This window comes from Aspergillus ambiguus (assembly GCF_047715705.1).
Source record: "Aspergillus ambiguus strain CBS 117.58 unplaced genomic scaffold BDV59scaffold_17, whole genome shotgun sequence".
NCBI lineage: Eukaryota > Fungi > Ascomycota > Eurotiomycetes > Eurotiales > Aspergillaceae > Aspergillus > Aspergillus ambiguus.
Window position 1 is genome coordinate 53,074 of NW_027395530.1, and position 17,489 is coordinate 70,562.

The 17,489-nt window shown below is 47.7% G+C and overlaps 4 protein-coding genes across 4 annotated transcripts; 1 reads left to right on the top strand and 3 right to left on the bottom strand.

Annotated features, from left to right (window-relative positions):
- Nucleotides 1-96: 96 nt before the first annotated feature.
- Nucleotides 97-2,997, bottom strand: GbpA (the record flags this gene model as incomplete). Its single annotated transcript, XM_073695122.1, has 4 exons — nt 97-863; nt 923-1,633; nt 1,686-2,612; nt 2,661-2,997. 4 exons carry the CDS (start codon nt 2,995-2,997, stop codon nt 97-99), a joined length of 2,742 nt encoding a protein of 913 aa, XP_073547573.1.
- A 2,737-nt stretch (nt 2,998-5,734) lies between these two features.
- Nucleotides 5,735-7,514, bottom strand: BDV59DRAFT_193378 (putative amino acid transporter; the record flags this gene model as incomplete). Its single annotated transcript, XM_073692212.1, has 4 exons — nt 5,735-6,301; nt 6,351-6,802; nt 6,866-7,046; nt 7,092-7,514. The coding sequence occupies 4 exons, from the start codon at nt 7,512-7,514 to the stop codon at nt 5,735-5,737; spliced, it is 1,623 nt and encodes a 540-aa protein (XP_073547574.1).
- Nucleotides 7,515-9,948: 2,434 nt separating this feature from the next.
- Nucleotides 9,949-11,730, top strand: BDV59DRAFT_207996 (putative rhamnogalacturonase; the record flags this gene model as incomplete). Its single annotated transcript, XM_073695123.1, has 3 exons — nt 9,949-10,153; nt 10,207-10,784; nt 10,834-11,730. 3 exons carry the CDS (start codon nt 9,949-9,951, stop codon nt 11,728-11,730), a joined length of 1,680 nt encoding a protein of 559 aa, XP_073547575.1.
- A 238-nt stretch (nt 11,731-11,968) lies between these two features.
- Nucleotides 11,969-13,844, bottom strand: BDV59DRAFT_193380 (putative MFS glucose transporter; the record flags this gene model as incomplete). Its single annotated transcript, XM_073692213.1, has 7 exons — nt 11,969-12,346; nt 12,405-12,692; nt 12,755-13,281; nt 13,339-13,525; nt 13,582-13,657; nt 13,715-13,766; nt 13,820-13,844. 7 exons carry the CDS (start codon nt 13,842-13,844, stop codon nt 11,969-11,971), a joined length of 1,533 nt encoding a protein of 510 aa, XP_073547576.1.
- Nucleotides 13,845-17,489: the final 3,645 nt, after the last annotated feature.

Below are 17,489 nucleotides of genomic sequence, written 5' to 3' on the forward strand. Positions count from 1 at the left end.
AAAATCATAAATCCTGTCCACGCAGGCCTCTAACATACCATCCGTATAATACATCTCTCATAAGGATCATGAAAGGTCGTTATTCATCATGCTCAACTACACAGGGAATCGAACAGGAGCCTGAGTTGCAATACGAGGCTGTGACAAGGACCGTGGAAGGGCCCTTGCCTTCGAATCAGGGTTGAAGCGAAGCCGGTCCCGTTTCAGGTTGTATAACTTGACCATGCACTGCATGGCCTGGTCTTCCTTTAAATGGAGGCTAAGCAAACATTTGCCGTGCAACGGCACATCCTGCATGGATGCTGACACCATCCATCGTCGTAAAGTGTCAATATCCCGAAAACTGTCCCAGCAGGGGAACATGGATAACACATCGAATGCTCGCGTAAATTCGCGATAGCTAGCGTTTTGAGGGTCTGTAAGGAATGGACGTTCCCCACTGATGGACTCCTCCCTGAGAAGTCGGTCTAAGATTCGAAGACACTCGTGAGGTGTTGGAGCTCGGATAGTGATTTCTTCTTGGAATTGGCTTGACAATCGAGGATTATTGCCGAGCAAACAGTCCATTTCCTGCGACGGCCCGGCCATAATCACGACCATCTGGGGGGAGTATTTAGGCAACAAGTAGACGAGCTCATTGATGGCCATTGCAGTGTATTCGTTCTCCCCTAGACGATGCGCATCCGTAATGAGCATTGTTTTCCCACGGGCACTGCCCAGCAGTTGTCGTGTAAGTGAGGATTGGCCAAGGCCCGAAGTGACAAAGTCAAGTACGGAGTATTCTATAAGATTATCCGTATCGAGAATGCCTACGTCGTAATAAATCGTTCCTATATGCTGTGCAACAGACCTTTTACTTATTCCTGTGGTCGTCAGTTTCTCGCCATAAAGAACATCAAAGGACATTGGAATGTAGACTTACCACATGCACCTTTGAGAACGAACGTCCGAGCAGCCCGGCTAGTCGGGTCACGACCCTGTAGACAGGCAGCTTTCATCTCATTGTAATACCTCCCTAGTAAATTGACGATCTCTTCGGGCACGAGTGAACGTAGCATCTCATTCCGCGAATATGTTGTTGGCCTTGCCGCCAGACCCTCACAGGTAAAATCACTAGCCTGAAGAACACGTTCCAAAACTGATGCCGATTGTCTGCAACGATATTTTCTTCCTTCAAAGGCGCGATTTGCGGCATTGAGTAGCCGATCGACGGCATCGCAATTGTCAAAATCTTTGCGCAGTCGGATAGAGTCCAAGATATCAAGAGCTGCCGCGAAAGCCTCAGGTGTCATTCTGATCTCCAGCATCTGCAATTTTGCTTGAAAAATCTGCTGAAGCTGCTCTAGATTGAAACTATCGAAATGTACAATCTGGTTGTCGAGAATGTCCAGCTGTTTTCGCAATACGGGCAGAACGTGTCCTATGGCATTGGTTGGACCGATCAAGATAACACAACGTCCCTCTTGGTGCTCCATCATCTCTTGGATGAATGTACCCAACGAGTGATTCACAACATTGGAGTCAGAATCTCTCTCTAAAATGGCCTCATCAACACGAACAATCAGCGTTTTCGCTTTCGTCGATCCTGTGAGCCCAACTTGACTTATCATCGAGGACAAAGACTCGACAGTGACTGGTGGAGATATTAGCAAGAGACAAAAAACACATTAGCTTTCATAACGTACCATCTCCGTTGCTAAGCAGGCCCACGTCCGCGAGTACCTTTGCGTACAATCTAGCCGCTCTGGTTTTTTCCGTACCACGGGGACCAAGGAATACCCTATTCATCCGTACAACAAGGCGTCTCTGGCCATTGATCTCTCTTTGGTAGTTCTCCTCAACGAGTTCAAGTAGTTCGCGGATAGAGGCCTTCAAGGCTTCCTGGCCCACAAGCTGTTGCAGCTCCAACCAGGCTTTACTACGTCCTTGGATAACCGCGGGGCCCGGTCCTAGGAGATCGTATCTGGAGAGAAAGAAATAATCAACGTCGTGCTTCCCATTATCCTGTTGCTCCATCAGGTATTCTGCCTGACGTCGAGCGATGGTTGCGATGAGGTCGCGAACAGCGTGTGCATTGGTGAATCCATCCTTTCCGCGACCACGGGCAAGTCGTCGAGCAACGACCCGCATATAAGGACTCTCCCAGCCTCCTTCAATTTCCATGCGACCGCGGTATTCTTGGTTAATCTGCCGCCATAAAAGTTTCAACAAATCGCGTCGTTCGAAGTCACCGAAATGCAAGGTGCTGCAAATCTTCTCACGGAATCGGGGGCATTCACATAGGAATTTCTCCATCATCGGGCGTTGTCCAATGAAGATAAAAACTACTCGTCCCGCCCTACGCTCCATCGCTTCTAGAATACAGTTGAGTGTTTCTTGGGCCCGTTCACTGTGGCTCGATTCTGAGATATGATGAGGATCATCCACCACCAGGATTCCCGCTGTCGATATCTCGGTCAGATTTGAGCATAACATGGTATTCAGTAGATCCCTAATCCCATCGGGACCTTTCGCCAGTAATTCTTTGCCCGACGTCTCACGTACGGTAAGGGATTCAGATATACCAATCGAGAAGAGCATTTTGGCATAGATCCGTGCGACAGTGCTTTTACCTACACACGGTCAGCCAGCATCGCTATATGAGTTGAAAAAATATTGACCTGTTCCTGGATTGCCTTCAAAAGCAATGTTATACCATTCATCTCGGGGATCTCGCCCATGGCGACGGCAGATCTGCACCCAGCTCTGGACTCCATTCAGCTGTCGTTTGATATTTTCATGCCCCACAAGATTCTCCAGCTCCTCGGCGACCTCTCTGTGTGCCACTTCGCGACACAATTTCAATTGCCCTGCCGAATCGGCCGATGGAGCGACATCCCTGTGAGACGGGGCTGGGGACTTTGATAGCACTGCCTGCTCCGACCGGGAAGGCGACCAGAATCCGGTCAAAATGAAAGGAAACCGTGCAGATGGATGACGAGAAACAGAACAATCCATTCTGCGACATGGAGACAATTGTGACAAGGCAGACACAACAGTCGAGAGCATGGACGGGGAAGAAGTGATCGTTGGACAGAGTCCCAAATAATGAACCATAAGGAAATCTTTATACCGTAGACCGGTTGCTACCGGAATTTGCGCTATCTACCGGGGTTACTGGACATCTTTTAACGGATGGCGACCGAGTCATTGCGGTCACAACTATAGGCAATGAAAATTCTCCGATTGCTCCACGAAAGTAGCCATCAATGCGAAGATTTCCTTTTCTGGCAACAAAAGCGTCGAGTTTTCTCCCAGCCAGCAGGAGTCTCCGAGGTTAACGAAGCACATAGGCCTATTACGGAGCGGCAGATCAAGACTGAAGCGATTCACCGCTACTTGCGAGTTGACGGTCTGTTCAGCCTAAGCGGATAGTTTGCTGCCATGGCATGGACCATGTGGACCGTATGTGGATAATCGGAATCTAGCGTCACATGAAGAAAATTCACGTATGCCGCACTCCATCGCCGTAGAGCCACGAACATTCACCCAGGGAGAGCTCCCAATAAGTTTTGCGTCATCAGGTGAAGCCGTTTTGAAACATCATGCAACGTATGTAGCTTCTATTTTTAATAGGGCGGTCGGCCTGGTGATGCAAGAAGCGTCATCTTGAACCAGAGCCTATGTTCTGCAAAACACATTGTCAGGTACCAGAATAAATGTGAGTTCGTCTTAGCTAGTGGACCGACCATGCCGTTAGGCGATCAACTCAGCTCCCTATCCATTGCAGAACGATAGTAGGGACCAGCCACGGGGTTTCATCTTATTGGACCCCAGTGCGAGATAGACAGCACCCGCTGCCACATTATGCGCCTCCGGATGAGAAATTATAATAATAGCTTCTTCTACATCAGCTCCCAGCCTCTGCACATCACAATGCAAAGATTCAGCACCGTCCACCACATCACAGATGAGAAGTGCAGACACATCAGTGGGTTTGCCCGTTTGCCCTGTGTGCTGTGGTGTCAGACAAGAATTCTTGGTTTTGGGTAGAGGAGACCGGCTCTTGTGGTTGTCCGATGTCTCTCAGGATCGATGAAGGTGTTGCATGGAACTGCCCGGCCTCGGCTATTTTATAAGCCCTTCCTATTATGAGTGTCTTGTCTGATTGTACCTGAGTCATATGATTGGAAGGTTGTCGGTTTATTCTGTTACAAACAGCTCTGTCTAATACTAACTCCTTTGATCAATAAAATCAAGTTTATAAACTTGTCACACCATAAAAATGAAACTGTTTCTTAGGAGATAAAAGCAGTAGGTCTCGAGGATACGGTGCTAATCAGTATGGAAAGTGAGTAGCCAATCGACAAAGGAAAAGCATTGATAGTACGACACCACTCGAGTGTGGTGATTATGATGGCGGGGTACTTACTGGGAAATAACGAGTCATCCCCGTGCTGCTTTGGTCGACATCCCTTGGAGTCCAAGCGCCTTACCTATCTACAACCAGCCCAATATGCCCAAATGCCATCAGCCTACACTAGCGTGCAATTGACTCGGTACCTGGAGTACTTCTCTTTATGAACATGCTATGCGTGAGAGATTTTAGAGGGTAGTATGATGTCGAGAAAGTCTATACACTTGTCTGCTAGAACTACCAATATATTAGGGTATATGGGGTTAATATTGTCGACCTTTTATTAGGCGATATTTACATTTTGGATAGTGCCTTTGGCGGCGATGGGTCAAATGGCTTCTCTTCTACTAGCCTCTCGGATGGTCACGAGAAAAACTGGGTGCTTAAGAGGTACGTTTTGTTAGGGATAAGATTCCTGAACAGACTTGGAAAGTCCCTAATTTCTAAATCTACCAAATCCGAAATGGTCTAATTTGGAAATGGAGTTCACTCCATAGCTTCACGGAAATGGAATGTTTTTTACCAAGATTTCGAGGTCATCAACCGATTCACTAGCTGGAAATGCTTGGACGTGATCAAGTACTTGCGGTAAAGTTCATCAGGAATGGCGAAGAGGGTGAAGTGGCTCATTATCCATGCGAAGATCCTGGAATACCCTGGGGGAATGACAGGTTAAAGGTGGTTGGGAATTGCTTAAGCTTAAGACAACATGGGTAGGAGGGCGAGAGTCTTGTAACATATAAAACCGAAAATTACAGGGTAAAAGCTGTTCTTTGTAAATGGCTCTTTATCATCATATGATGTAACTGCTGGAGCTTGGAGCAAATCGAGTGACAACATATTCGATAATGGTAAAGACGAGACAGGAGAGAATTCGTTCCTTAACCAAGTGTCATCATCGAAGTAGACATCAGTGTCGGGATTAGTGAATAGATTACTAGTCGTGTCTGTTAATTCCCAGCTTGTCTTTGCTTCGACGTAACGAGCTGTAACATCATATAGTGGCTTGAAAATACGCAGCTGCCTATTACAGCTGGCATAGCGCGGCGATTGTGCCAGAGATAGTAGACCGTCAACCACTCCCTTCAAGCGGCCCAGGTCCGACGCGCCAGCAGTACCAACAACATTGCAAACCAGGATTGTGATCGGTCTCCGAATCATCTCGACAAAAGGAGCCGACAGTAGCCCATGGCTGAATTGCCATGAGAAACGAAATTCATTATAGGGGCAGCTAAGGAAATTCGGTGCTTGGAATAACTAACTACGTACATTATAAGTGACTATATTTACACGAGCCCATACACACATTCCAGAAACACCAATCCACACCCATAAGGATCAATCAGTTATTACCCCGATAGCTTTGGAAAAGAAATTACTTGGTCCTGTCTTCTCAGCCTTCGCCTCTTCATCCATGCGGTCACTGTAAAACCGGCGCTGGGCATCCAGATCAATGGTACTGGCATCCACCCACATGCGTCCGCGGTAGTAGATCTTGGCGCCGATGTAGATTACCAAGATAGCTACGACACTTACGTAGTTAGCAAAGAAGGTCTCGGCGTTGGGACCTTTGCCTAGCGGCCAGAGGCTCAGGTAGAACTCGGCAATAATAAGCAAGATGCACCAGCCCAGACCCCAATAGGCACCGTATGGGAATGTCCAGGACTTCCAAGGGAGATCCTCAACAGACCGTCCCTGGATCTTCCAGGCATAGCGCATACGGATATGTGAAAGGCATATCATTCCCCAGCCGAAAAGAGTGAACAGGGATGTAATACTCGAAAACCATCCAAAAACTGTCGCACCGCTGTGGCTTACGTTGAGGTATGCGAGACCTCCTCCGATAAGGAGGGTCATGAAGAGACCAGCGACAGGACGTCCCACCCTATCTGCCTTGCCAAACCACTGTTTCTATGAGCTTTCCGGTTGGGTACAGGAGGAATCCATGACTAACCTTGGGGGCCATATTCAGGTGAGCGAGTCCCATTAGGGATCGTGAACCAGCGTATGCAGAGATACTTCCCGTCGAGACAACTGAGATGAAGATGACTGCGTTCATAATATGGGCCATTGGAACCAACCCAGAATTCCGATACGCAATCACAAATGGTGACGCGTTCACTCCTTCCCCTCCGAAAAGATCTTTGTTATTGGGGTCTACAGTGATGGTAATCATCAGCGACCCGAGGATATAAAATAGTGACAATCGGATCCACATGGACCCAACAGCTCTGGGGACCGATTTTCGGGGGTTTGAAGTCTCCGCTGCAACAAGGGCCGAGTTCTCGGAGCCAGACATCGCGAAGATACAGGTTGGCATAACGGATAAAAAGCCCTTGAAACCGTTGATGAAAGGTTCCTTGTTCCAGTAGCGAAATCCAACAGCGTCATGGTTAGGCGCGCCACCTGCAGAGACAACTGCATAGGTGTTAGCTGTTATGCTTCGGGTCTGTGGGGTAGGAGTCTAACCGATCAGGGAGATGATAACCACAAAAATCCAGGAGAATTTTATTGTGGAAGAGACGACCTCGACTTCGCCAAACAACTTGACGGCCCAGATATTGATGAAGATAATTACCACCCAGAAGATACTAATCCATGCTGCGGTAGGCACCTTGTCCGTCCAAAAACCTAAGACCGTCACCACACCCTAGTCGTGTCAGTTTGCGAAGGAAGACCGGAGGCGCATGTGTACCTGAAGCTCATTCGCAATAGTAATCCAAAACGAAAACCAATATGCCCATCCCAGGGCGAACCCTGCGGAACGATCGACAAATATCGAAGTCCACTGGATAAATGCGGATGGAAGAGGATACATAACAGCCATTTCACCAATGGAATGTGCCACAGCCCAGATCATAGTGCCACTCAGTAAGTAACCAATGAAGATAGATGCAGGACCACCACTGTGAAGAGATGTACCACTACCGAGCCATAATCCCATACCAATCGAAGACCCCAGCGCGATCATTGTCAGGTGGCGGGTGGAGAGAGAACGATGGAGATCAGTGTCGGCTCCATGGTCTCCCTCTGTCGCCCACCCCGTTGTAGGTTCGATCGACTTACCCAAACCATCTGAGGCTTTACTGCTTGATTTTTTATACACTGGGACACTCATGCTGACTAGGGTGAGGGTCTCGGAGGATGACCACGGACAGAATGAATTTGGGCGAGAGTGAACGGATCAGCGAGCTGACCACGAGGGTCAAGGATATATAATACTAATAATTGGCACAATCCCACTTGGTCTGCAATGTGGCACGGCCTCCTCGCATATGCCAATCAACGCGGCATATCGCTTAGGAGGCTTGTTGCTCCGATAAGACTTCTTGTGCACCTCTTATATCGTGACCTCATCGGCTTAGCGGTCGGGTCTTCTAGCGCCCAGAGATAAATTCCTAGATACGGTAGTATTGACCCGTGAAAAATGGAGTTTTCGATCGGAATAATTTTAGAAAATCATGGTGCATGGTGGTCAGACACTCGCCGGGGTCCTGATAACCGTCAAGATATCTCCCAATGGTACGCTCTCTCCCCGTGTCGTTCGTTATCAGTCCACCGCTAGCCGAGATATCAGCTACGAAGAAAAGGGGGGATAAGCGGAAGATATGAAATACCTGGACACTCGTGCAGATAGCAGAGATTGGGTCGAGAATGGCACATCATAATAAATCGAAACATGGCAGGGCGGCGTTTTTCTGCCTGGAAAACGAACAGTATTCTTGGTCCACATCCCAAGGCCACTTCAGCCCAGATACCTATAACTGCATGCTACAGTGGAGCTGTAATGCTTAACGTTGGCACAGTCATCAATGGCCCCAACGAGGTTGCTGCAGGATCTCACTGGTTGACTTCGCTATAAGCGACTCTGGGGTGTCCTTGACGACTTTCCCACCTGTGTAACCAGCCTTATATGCAGTGTAGCAGCGGAATCTCCCTATTATTGGCCGTTAACTAAAACAAACATATCATAGTAAATTACTGGGTGACGATGCATCCTGAGATCGACGATGCATAGAACAGGTTACAGAACCACCCTTTTCCCATCTTCGGCTTAGAGATTGACAATAGGTTCCTATCGAACAGATGGCACAATGAATGGATCAAAGCTGTCAGAAAAATGACCGACAGCATCGATCCCCGCATACCCACGGCTATGAACGGATCTTTTGATAGCAACTTCCTGTATACATACACCAATTTCTCTTCCTCGCCTGTTCCCCATTAACCCAGGCATACCAGGATAATAAAATTGATTATCCGAGCGTCATGGCTGTATCCCTAAATTATAATGCATGTAGACGCAAGGGATGGTGGCTGAGGCCGACCCTTTTCCAGCTCATTCACGTGTCTCGTTCCTAAGCTAGAGTGTTTTGACATTGTGGACAAACCTCTTTTTGTGGGTTTGGAGAGTTAAACCTTCTCGTCAGAAACATGTCCATCTGTACACGGTGCACCACGCATCTCGTAGTGCGACCATGAGAACTCAAAGCCAATTTGCATAATGGCTGCTTTTTGCAGCTGTTTATATAATATCCTGGTCATCACAAGCCCAAGTGTCTACTTCGTTCGCGGGGAACGCTAAACTACACCCGCTCCCTAGGTTCCTCTAATTAGAGCATGTGCTTCGAGGAGTAGCCAAAAACCTTCTAACCTGCGTGGATTTCTGTAGTGCTCGAGGCGTGGTATCCAGGGGAGCCATCGATCCTTGTCAGCTTCTTGGATGTTGAGGATCTCAACAAGAATGGCTATGATAAGTAAGGGGCAACCGGGCATCCCACTTTCGGGTACCGCGAAGGAGCTTCTGGTGCAAGAATCACTTGTTAGGTAAGACAACTTTTCCATGGCCTACCATGATGCTTTACAAAAGTGCAAGATCGGTGAAACAAGGAAGGTTGTAATTTTTATTAGACACCTTTGGTTTATGGTCCGTGAGGCAACTGCTAATGTCTGTCGGTCCCACATCCTAGTGGTTGTTGATGAAGATCGACCAGATCTCCCAAACCCAATTCCGCTCTGGGTTGCACGCCCTTATGCACTGCCAGTGCCAACTAACCCTCTCTATATCAAGTGTTCTAAATCGCGGGAAAAAGTATCACCGGGCAACGACAGCGGCCAACAGCGAGGATTTTTCACGCGATTATACTCTCCCGTTCCTATTAGTCACCGTATCCAAACTTCTCTAAAAGCATCTCCCCACTGTTCCTTTGGAATCCGCTGTCGACACGAAATCACCTTAACACCTTGAGGAGTAGCACTCAAAAGATTGGCGATGAGCACGTACATGACGCCGGTAATTGTCACCAAAATAATTATTCGTCCCCTGTTCGGGGTATGCAGTCTGTCTTTCTGTGTCTGGATAGATTAATTGGTTTTATTCCACCACTTGCAATCAACCCCGGTCTCTCCGCACCCCGCACCTCGTGGTAACTTTGTACCGAGTCGGAAATATACAATTTAGATTTGAAACTTTTCGCGTACGAAATAGTATAAATAGCCCTCCATAGGACAGCTCTATCTAACAATAAGGCCCCGCAACAATTGCCCCTACTATGCTTTTCTCCGCTGTAGGAATTGTGGCCGCCCTTGCGACCGGCGCTCATGCCAAAGGGCCCTTTCTCCAAAAGGTTAATGACACCACTCATGTTATTGGAAATGACTTTTGGAACGTAACAATTGGACAACAATATGGGGTCAAACTTTACTATAAAGGTCAGGATCTAGTAGGAAATGCATGGGGACACTATGTCAGCTACAGTATGTTAAATATCGGCTATTGGTTATTGTGGAATTGCTATTAATGAGTCTAGATGGTGCTGCGTCGGACTTGAACTGGACATCTGTTTCCATTGAGCGCCAGACCAGAGAATACCTAGATATCAAATTCACAGCCAACGAAGGCGATTTTCATTGGGTAGTTTTCGACGATCTTGTTGGCGCTTATCAGTACTTTGTCAACCACGCATTGCCGACTTTGGGCGAATTCCGCACATTATGGCGCCTGGACAATACATCATTTCCAAAAGGGAGAACGAATATCAAAGACGAGCCTCTTCCGTCACTCTCCGACATCGTTAGCTCGACGAAGGTGCAGGATGAAACGTGGGAACGCAGTGATGGTACTTATATCACTAAGTATGACTTCACTGCTTGGATCAGGGACCAGGATTATTATGGCGTGTATGGCGATCAGTTCGGATCCTGGTATATCAACCCCGGCAAAGACTACTATAACGGAAATCACCTCAAGCAGGAGTTGATGGTGCACCGCGAGAGCTCCACAGGAGACGCAGTACAGTTGAACATGATACATGGAACTCATTTTCAAGTATCTTCTGATGATGCGTTCCCAGATGGAAAACTATGGGGTCCCTGGTTGTGGTATCTTGTAAGACCCTCTTGTCCGCAGTGAACCATCTACTAATGATACGCCATAGAATGATGGATCAAAAGAAGATGCGGCAAATCGTGCGAAGAAGGAATTTACCAGCTGGCCATACAAATGGTTTCGTGATGAGGAATATCACTCCCGCGGATCTGTTTCTGGTAAATTGGTCCTGTCGGACGGCCGCCCAGCAGCCGGAGCATCTGTCTTTTTGGGAGATAATAATCCCAACAAAACGGCTTTAGATATGGGAACGTTATATTACTACACCAGTCAGTCTGACAGTCAAGGTAACTTTGTCTTTCACAATGTCCGCACAGGAGACTATGGTCTACAAGCCTGGTCCAACGGAGGTTTGCTAAGTGACGTGTTCACAACCTTCTTGCAAAACGATGTGACTATCAGACAGGGAAGGCAGACCCGGTTAGGAAAGCTAAGGTGGGCGGTTCCCTCGTCGAAAAAGGTCTTCCAGATCGGAGACTTCGATCGCAAGTCTCTCGGGTTCAAGTATGGCGGTGCTCCTTACCAACACGCTTTGGTGGCAAATTGTCCGGCAAATTTGACGTACACTGTCGGTAAAAGCGAGACATCTGAATGGTGCTTCGGACAATCTGCTGCAGGAACTTGGTCCGTCAGGTTTCTCGCCGACCAAAAGATTAAACAGTCTCCGAGTCGCCTAATGGTTTCTTTAGCAGGGTATTCATCTGGCACAACATCCGAGGTCCTACTCAATGGAGATCAGAGCAACCCAATTGGGAATCTCACAACTCTCCCGAATGACCCATGCTTGTACCGGTCGGCCACTACCGCTGGAGAGTGGAGGATCTTCGAATTTGATATCCCGGAAGATCGATTACGTCCTGGATGGAATACCATCGATTTCCACGTGACTAAATCTTCTCGATGGCATGGTTTTATGTGGGATAGCATTATTCTCCAACATGCGTAGGTGATTTCGAAATCTGTGCATTCGACACAGGGCTCCACCCCTATAGCCATTTGCTATATATCGGATTGAACAAGCCATGAATGACGTGAGCTCCTCATTGAAACAATCGTTAAATTGGGACACTGACGAGTTTAACTAGTTTAGTGGTTGTCTCCACACAAATAGCTTAAAACATACTATGGAGATATTATTCGGATTTACAAATATGGTAGAAATACAGACATAAAAGAAAAAAACCTTATGCCACTTCCTGGTGGCTCGAGTCGGCGTTCTTCTCCACCACACTCTCCCGTCTATGCCTCTCGATTTCCTCCTGGAACTTGTCATGGACCTTGTGAGACTCCCATGCCTTCACGTTTGAGTCAAACATCATATCAATCTCTTCCAGAGTCCGCTCGGCCGTCTCAGGGTAGAGGAAAAAGACATGGAAAGTCATGACCGTACAGAACACACCAAAAATGATATAGGTTTTCCACTTGATATTGGTGAATGAGGGGGCAACGAAATAAGCCAAGGCGAAGTTGAAAATCCAGTTACCGGCAGCAGAAAGCCCTACACCCTTGGCACGATATTTCAAGGGGAACACTTCTGAGGCATAAATCCAAGCAGCAGGTGCCTGCGTGTAATATTAGTCAATGTTCCACAGTTACGTTCGCCGTTGAAAATATACGTACCCAAGTGAGACCGTAGACACCAACGAAGATGTACGAAAGAGAGATTACGGCTTTTCCAGGAGCACCCTTGATCTCCCATCGCAGATTCTTGTTACCACCAATCTCGTCCACCGGGTTTCCGTAGGTTGCCATAACACCAGCGATGGCGTAGTGTAGGGCCATACAAGCAACCGCACCAAACAACAGAAGCGGACGGCGGCCCATGCGATCGATGAAAGGTAAGATTACACCTGTCGTAACCAGGAAAATGACGTATTGAATGATGGCCGAATAGAGCGACGAAGATCCCTGCAGGCATGCGAGTTAGTAGACACTCTTTTGGATATATCTCAGTAAAGTTACGGCCTTACCATTCCGGCCATCTGAAAGATGTAAACGACATAGTACATGGCAACGTTTCCTCCCAGTAGCTGCTGCCAAACTTGGGCGCTAACTCCACAAAGGGTACGCTTCCAGATGTTGGGGCCGAATAACGACAGGAAGGAGATATCCTTGGACTCCTGGGCCAAGCGGACAGCCTCTTGCACCTCCTCCCATTCAACCTGTACAACTGGATCGTTGCGGTCGCCGTTGGCGTGGAGCGAAGCCAAAGTGTCCAAACTCTCCTCCCAGCGTTCCTTTCCAGCCAGCCACCGGGGTGATTCGGGAAAGAATGGAAGAGCTGCAAGCAAGATAAGAGCAGGGACAGCTTGAACACCCCAGGCAATCCGGAAAGAGGCAGGACCTTCTACTCCCTCAGAACAACCATAGGAAATCAGGTACATGATTAAAATACCCCATTCAATGGCCCATTGTTGGATACCGACAATTCGTCCACGGATACGGGCCGGGGCCAATTCGGCAAGGTAGACACACACCTGAGACGAGGTGATACCCACTATCGAAAACTGTCAGTTCTGCGTCATAGAATATGTTGGGGCTCTCCAAGGCCTACCACAAAGACCACTGACCACACGTCCAACGACGAGATGAGCGACATTTTGAGCACTGCACTGCAGAACGGCGCCGATAATCCAAATGACAGACGCGATGATCAAGGACATGCGACGACCGACATGATCAGAGATGAAACCGGCCGCTAGCGCACCTGCAAAGGACCCAGCGGACATGGACGCAGTGATCTAAATGGAAAGTTAACAGGAACATTCCATTTCGTGGCTTATATCTAGGAACATACTCCTCCTTGTAGATTCGAATCCGGCGAGTTGAAGTAATCTAAATATTGAGTCGTACCAATCCATGCACTCATGGAACTACAAGAAAATCGTGAGCACAGGCAGTAATCAGTCGTAGATATGTCACCGCCATACCTGACATCAAAACCGAACAGGGCACCGCCAATGGTGCCGAAGGCGGCAAGGACTATATTAAACAGTCAGTAATGAAGGTGTGGGATGCTCTGGATGACGACTCGCCGTAAATGTTAGTAATCCTGTACATCTTGGCCAGCAAGTGAAGTCCTCCAGCCTGTAGTAACTGCGGATCGTAGAAGATCTGACCGGCTGGAGAACGGGCCAGGTTTATATACCGACCCTGACTATCATCGGCGTCATGGGCTAATTTGGGGAAAGTCTGGCACCCGTGGTTGTCAACCGAATTCCGGGGGTGGTGCAAGACACGCATGGCATCCGGCCGGTGGAGATACCAACTAAGAGGGAAATGTGGAGGTCCGGGGGGAGGCCGTATGGAACATGGGGATGGGCACTTCCAAAGACAAATCAAGGGCTTTGGATCTGGGGGAGACTAGGTCGACCTGTACGTCATGGGTGGGGAAAGCTCAGGGGCTATATCCAGTCGGTTCATTCTGGAACGGAGATTTTCCCCTTTGGTAGGCTCCTCGGCAGAATGATAATTAGCCGAACAAAAGGGGTGGCATAGAGGCATATTATTTATCCTTAAGGCATGAGACTGGGTAGAATCAGACCGAGAAAGTCTACCCAGCGATCTTCTACGTCTTCTCTAATTTGAAATATACTCTGTATAATCGTTGTCTATCGTTTCGAGCGATGGCTTGTTCCTCCCGAGGGCCAAACAGCAGCCAGAACCCTAAGTACGCCTCTTTCGCTCAGATCTCGCCGCCGCCGCCGCCGCCGCCGCCGCCACCACAGGATTCGGTCCCATGCTGGCTTAGTCTATTGTAGTGAAACCGTAAAATCGAACGCAGCACCTATAACTACAGCAATGGTATTGATTAACGGGGCTAACCACATCGTCCGAAACTGGATGTCCGAGTCTGGAACTTGTTTGGTGCCGATAGTCGCACAAACTCTGTGCACCCTACCGTACAACAAGAGGATCGGGAACCCGGGAAACCGCGGGGTTTTCCTTCGGGCGATCTTAAAAGCGATCTCTTGTCCACGGAGTAATTCTCCCACGCACCGCCGACTCGGAGGCGCCGCAGCTACGGACAATCCACTCCTTCCTCTCTGGGGTAAAGATCGGTTTGTCACTCGGATGGTGTACTCAGGAGTACTACTACATGCCCAGTAGTTTGGTATCTTCAACTTTCATACTGTGTAACAACATCGTGACCCACGTCCCATGGTTGAATAATGATCACCACGCTTTTATTTCCGACTGTCGCCTTTTCCAAGCTCGGTGCCTGGTCTACCTGAAATATTCGACAGTAACGCGGAATGCCCACTTGTTGGATTTCCTTTTCTGGAAATTCAAGGGAATAATTCCATTCCGGATTGCGGACAGCAGTTTGCAGCGATCGGATCCAACATCATGTTTTCTTATCACCTGAGATGTCCCGTACAGCGTTCCAAGCTTCTTAGAGACAAATATTGGTTTTCTCATTTTTGCCTGTGACAGCATTACATTCAGCAGATGTTAGGAGAATGCGCTTGCTGTACATACACTGTAGCTCGATGGTGCTGCTCCTGCATAAGATGAAGTTTTTCCGGTACATTAGCCTTAATGATAGTGTACAAAACGCATTCATAGTCTATGAAACTAGTACTATTGTGCTGAGGGTATCAATATGCACATCATATAGTGCAGATGACTATGAAACTCTTCACGTTAACACAGTGTTTTAGGTGCTGAAGCTATTGGATACCTTAATCGTAGTGGTAGTATCATGTGCTCAGCTAAGTAAATTACCGAATTATGGCGTTACAGACAAGGCCGAGAGAACGAAACTCAGGCTATTAGGAGGATGGGATATTCAACCTAGAGTAGAGCTCCAGCTAGAATAAACACATCGCCGGGCCAGCCCCTCCCTTTCTCTCCCCATAGACGCGATCTTACCTTTTCGAGATAACCCGTCTAACCGATGGCTATTCTATAACTCATTAGCCTGGAATTGTGAAGAGACCGGCGTAGTTGCATCACTCTATCGGCTGTGGGTCTGCCTTGGATGTGCGGCCCTCATACAGATGACATCTCGGGTAAAACGGAGGTTGGGCAGAGGTTGATTAATTAACCACAATCTCATAAATTAGTTAATAAGCAGGGAGATGACATTGGATTTATATCTTGCTCCGTAATATCATCAGCTATTGTCCAGCTTCAATCGCCATGTAGTTCTTTTGGAGCTTAACTTGCTGGAATCGTATGTCACCCTTAGCCACCATGGCATACTTCGGACCCATTTCCCTGAATGCTCTGACGATCAACAGTACCCCTCTGGTCCAAAAATAACTTTGGGAGTTCCATATTCCCTTTAATGTACTGCGACCTCTCATAAGTTGTATCAGAGTCACGATTCGTCAGTTGACACATTACATTGCATCCCTGACACGCCTTTTCTGGGTTTTGTACCTACTCTCCTTGTCCGTGAGATCTACTTTCTAAGGAAGTCACTTCTGTAAGGCTCAGAGATGGGGCCACGGAACTGTAGAGAGTCACATCTATCTTACATTGCGATAGCCCCCGCACCACCCATCGTACCCTATTGAAGCTATTCGCCATTCTTGTTTCAGCTGACCCAATACTACAAAACGTCTGGTATCTGTCTCCGATGACAGTCTCGGGAAAATTTGACTGACGGTGTGATTGATAAAGAATCCTCTCAGCTTGAGTACACCCTTCTAATATTCTGCCACTTCATGTAGTCCAAGATCTCCTGCCAAACACTCCAGGCTTCGGATATCGTCACAGGATAGCTCAGCCCAGTATGATATCCCCGTTAGACAACCGAATTTCGTACTCTCAAATTTCTTGATAGACGTAGTACGTTTGGATCCAGATAATTGCTGTCTCCCGTCAAAGAACGACTCCTCTAGATGAGGCTCAAACGAAGGAAGGAGATCCGAATTTGGACTATTCAATACTTGATTACGCGTCAGAGCAGACTTTCATGCAATATCCCTCTGCCCTGCACCGCACAACAGTACACAAACCTGCAAACTTACTTAATTTCAAGGTTTCCATCCGAATCGTGGTGCTTAATAGTAGTTTACTGGCCCTGTCCGATGTTACAATAATTGACGATCTAGCTCTTGTGCACGAGTAGATTGGGAGCTTGCACTCCCCTAAGGTTCTTTGCTACTCACCGATAATTAGCGTATCTGTCGAGGTAGCCACCTATGGTGTACCCATCAAATAGGTATAGGTTAGAGGGTCGACATTTAGCTCAATGCCCCGCAGCTGATATGATACGAAACTCTCGTTAGGTATGTTCATTATTTATGCCATATATACGGGGATTATCCCCCCTGCCTTGCCTCGAGAGTATCTAAGAGTATCTAACAAGCCACACGTGATCGGGTTTCGGGCCCTCTCTCTGTAATCTCCTTCGTAGGATTCTCCGCCTCGTAGTTCCTAAGGACAAGTCAAAAACTTACATCCGTCTACAATAGTCTTGCGTATTATTGTACCTCAACGTTGAAAGAAACGTAGTATTCAAAAAGTGCTGTGTATCTCCCTTTCAGAACTTCATGAACTTCTTGGGGTAACTTCTTAGTATACTGGGCTTGATCTGTGTATTTCTGGGGGAATGCTTCGGTGCCCGTTAGACTTCACACGTATATAACAACTTAGCTCCACTCATCATGATATTTATCTCGCTCCATTCATCACCCTCCAATAAATTCAATCTAAGTTGTATCCTCATTGTGCCCTCTCTCCTGGTTATAG